A 4,174-nucleotide genomic window follows, 5' to 3' on the forward strand; every position below is an offset into this window, starting at 1 on the left:
ACTATGAAAGTTGTTTTAAAGTATTGGAGTGTTTTATAAAGATGTTTCTTAGTTTTATAACTTAACATTGTTTATAAACTTAATACTCTTACAAAATATGTACTTCCTAACCTTGTACAGTATGATCTATAAAGATTAATACCAGTCTTATTCATTTTGTAAAAGCAGTTGTCCTTTGTTCGTTACATTAAATCATCGAACGGGACACATATAATATTTAACAATGTACACCACTTTCCCCGAGCCCCCAAAGCGCCTTACTAATGAAACACCAACTGAACAAGATGTGACTCAAACACTTTCCTGTGTGTGACGCAGCTTGCCACATGGTTTGTCGTTCACGTGGTGTAAATGCTGGTAAGCGTAAGGATACAATAGACAATTTCCGAAGCCGGCAAGGATAAGGCCGTAATCGACTATTGTTTATCACTTTTATGAACTCTTCGCTTCAAAGAACATTTAGATTTTATAATTTTATTTTCTGATTCTTATTATTATTATGTCCTGGCAAACGTACGTTGATGATCAGATCTGCTCTCGTGTCCAATGCAGAATAGCAGTAATTGCAGGGCTTGGTGATGGAGGAATTTGGGCAAAGCGAGAAAATGATCAAAACTTGCAGGTTAGACTTTAGACGTTTAGTTTAAATGAGTTCAATTACGTTTATTATATTGGAGCCTAAATAATATTATAATTCATAACATTGCAATTAATAATAGTATCACTAACAGTAACATTGATAATATTAATTATTATTTAGATAACTTTCATTTGATCAGAAGAAGTTTAACAGTTGAAGTTTAAAAATTAAACTAAAAATTGTACTGTACTTGTATTTGTAGCTGTAAGTTGTAAAGTGACTTGTAAGTAAAATACTATGTAACTTGTAAGGAAAATTTTATTATAATTCATAATTATCAAAGTAAAAGTTGTACTAGTAGTTAATTTCCTAATAAATTACAAAACCTTGTAATAGAATTAGGTAACATACGTTTAGATTAAGGTTTTCTTACTTAGATAGTATGGTATTCAAATTTCAAGAGGAGAAGGATTAGCAACAGTTATTTGCTTTAAAAAATGTAATCATAACTAATACTAATAGAACACAGCCATTAAAGTGCTTTAAACATATTTTTTCTTCTTTGAATTAGTATTGCTATTTTAAAATTCATTGGAAATTTAATTTAGAACTGCTGACCAAATGGAGGGTAACAAGTCAGCAGCACCTAACATCTATTAATATTTTATGTTGCTACTCTTATTGAAAACGAAATATTACTTATCACTGTTAATAGTGTTATCAGGATTGTCTGTCAGTGTCATGGCCAAAAAGTTTGTTAACAATAACAGTGAGGGTACCCAAATAGTGAAACAATGCATTTTAGTCTTTACAAGTAAGGACATGTATTTAGTTAGCTGTACTCATTAACTAGGTTGATTAGTAGTTTTTCTCTGATTAGAAATTGATATCAATACTCATAATTATGATGCCTCAACTTTAGTGCAGAACACGATGAGCTACATATCGCATCCTTTTTAGTCATTTTTATGTTAATGATTTTGATAATTATTTCACTTGCAAATTAACCAGATATGCTGATTATACTTATTTTCTATGTAAATATGATACTGAAAAAAGCATGTACCATTTTTTTTAAATTTAGATGAACTGCACAGTCTTATGAATAAGAGTAGACAAGAGATTGAAAAAATGTGGCTGTATAATAAAAGTGAAATGGTGTACTCGGGATACAGAAACTTGGAAATATATTTTTTAAATGATAATATTACTGCTTTGGAGAAAGAGAAGGATTTAGGAGTAATTCTTTTTTTTTTTCTCATAGCAAGAGGAATAGACAAACATAAAGTCTTTGTGAAACACTAAAATAACAGTAATTATTTGATATTTGGCTGTTCTTGTCCAAGAGTTCAACACCGCCTTTCCAAAATCCTGTATGCACCTCTGAAAGTTTCATATTTTTTATCTCTGAATATACTAATAGTTAGAAAATGGAAACGATAATGATATTTGTTTAAAACTTCGAGTTATGTAAGGAAATTGAAGACTTGGACAAATTCATTAGAACATTAAAGAACTAGCGACAATTTATTTAAATTTCTTTTAAGTTTTTCCATTAAATCTGTGCATGTGTGTGTGTATATTAGGATAAAAAAAATGCATTTCAATAATATTAAAATATGACAAGGGGCTTTTTAGTCCATTTGAAGTCTTAACTGTTCTATCCACAAAATGATACCTTAAAAAATAGAGATAAACCAGAACCATACTTGTACCATTATCTACATATGCATTAACCTCTTCAAATAATGTCAAAAAATGAGTAAGGCAAAATTTTCTATCTAATAAAACCATCCTAACTATCCAACAAAATTTTACATTTTGTTAAATGACTTTTGAAACCTTTTCCCACAACTGGTATGAGACTAAGTCTATAATTACTAGGACAATTTTACCACCTACCTTGAAAAGAGGAGTAACATTAGCCAACTTCCAATAATCTGACACCTGCTGACTATTCAAGGTCTCTTATTTAGTCCTTAACCTCTTTCAAAACCCATGGGTAAATGTCATCTGGCTCAATTTTTTTCTAAACAAGCTTAGAATTAATGTGATCATCTTCTTCAATGTTGTTTCCATCCCTCAACTGTCCAGGTTGAGGAATATTGCTTAAACACCTTCATTAGTAAAAACTGAAGAAAAAGTTTGTTTTAAACTGTAGATGTACCAATATCACTCTTTGGCTGATAATTCATACAGATATATTTGAAAAAATATCTGCAAATACCAGTAACAAAGGACTTATTGTGATCTAAGGAGAGAGACTAGCCTGGTGAATAATTAATCTACTAATTCTTTCATTTTCAGAATAATAAGTATGAGTCTGCAGCCTATAGTAATAACAAGCATAACAGCGAACAGTGATCATTTCATCTATATCACCTCATACAGAAAACTGTGTCTTAGACTGGGCCAGACTTTTAGCATAAAATACATAGGATTATGTATTCTTATGTAGTCATAAATTCCTTGTTTGTATTTATTGTTCACACTGTGTTCAATGTTATTCCTAAAAGTACTTAAGCTTCTTGTTCTAGAATTGTATGGAAAAAATCCAGGAAAAACTGTTTCATAACATTCATTGTCTGTGAAAAGTTCTAAATATTTCTTAAGTGTTATGTATTAGCCTATATGGAATGTTCAGTGTACAGTGTGTAGAGAGAGCAAGAGATGTCTAAGCATTTCCCTTATATTAGTTACTATGTAGAAATTTCTGGAAGTAACCTGTGCATAATTTACTAGTACTAGTAAAAATTTCTAGATGTTTGAAGATAGGCTTATTGTGTATATAAAGGCAGTAGATCATCAGTCAGTAAAGTGAGGTTAGGTCATTATCAGTCTAGCTAATGTGTTTAGTAATACAATCATCTTCTCTCTGGCCTGTATAATAAATTGCTGATGATGTAACATCTACGTCAGAGAATGTTTCATGGGCATACTGCAAGGAATGTTTTAAGACTTTTTTAGTCTAATAAATTAAGTATAGATTCAAAGCACTGTAAAGCACAACTAGTGATTTAAAGTTGCCTATGGCATTGTTTTTTTTCCATGAATGGATTCCAGAAGAGCATAAGTGTAAAATGTCTTGGACACAAATATCTATGGAAGGAATGAACCCAAAAAAAGGCAGATAATCTCAAATATGAAGTCAAATTTCCAATGAATATAACTGAATTTGTATTTACAATTGAAAGGCTTTGTTTATGACAGGAAGCCAGCTAAAGCTGCAAAGCTTGTATCAGGTAAGATTTGTTGTTTTTGAGTCATTTGAGCAAGTTACAAAGGGGTGTAATGGAGATGATACTAATGCATCATTAATTATACCATCCATTGTTTCATTATTAAAATGCTTTGAAAAATGCGAGCACTTCCAAAATAGTATCTCACCTCCTGACACAAAATAGCTTAATTCCTGTTGCATCTGCCTATGAGATTTGTATGCAACTAGCCTTGAGCTAATTCCTACCTAAAAATCACATGTTGAATATGAACTGTGCTAGTGCATGATGACAACTTATGATTATAGTCCTCCACCAGTAGGAGAACAACGTAATCTCTTGTGCAGTCGACTCCCCTTAAGCTACTTTCACTTAC

The 4,174-nt window shown here is 31.1% G+C and overlaps 1 protein-coding gene across 1 annotated transcript in view; it reads left to right on the forward strand.

Annotated features, from left to right (window-relative positions):
• Positions 1 to 326: 326 nt before the first annotated feature.
• LOC106458325 (profilin-1-like) overlaps positions 327 to 4,174 on the forward strand; it is a 12,848-nt gene continuing 9,000 nt past the window's right edge. Inside the window, exon 1 of the mRNA XM_013917834.2 lies at positions 327 to 622. Coding sequence (XP_013773288.1) covers positions 500 to 622 — 123 coding nt within the window. The 5' untranslated portion in view covers positions 327 to 499. The remainder of the gene's footprint in view (positions 623 to 4,174) is intronic.

Source organism: Limulus polyphemus, unplaced genomic scaffold (genome assembly GCF_000517525.1).
Source record: "Limulus polyphemus unplaced genomic scaffold, Limulus_polyphemus-2.1.2 Scaffold445, whole genome shotgun sequence".
Lineage (NCBI taxonomy): Eukaryota > Metazoa > Arthropoda > Merostomata > Xiphosura > Limulidae > Limulus > Limulus polyphemus.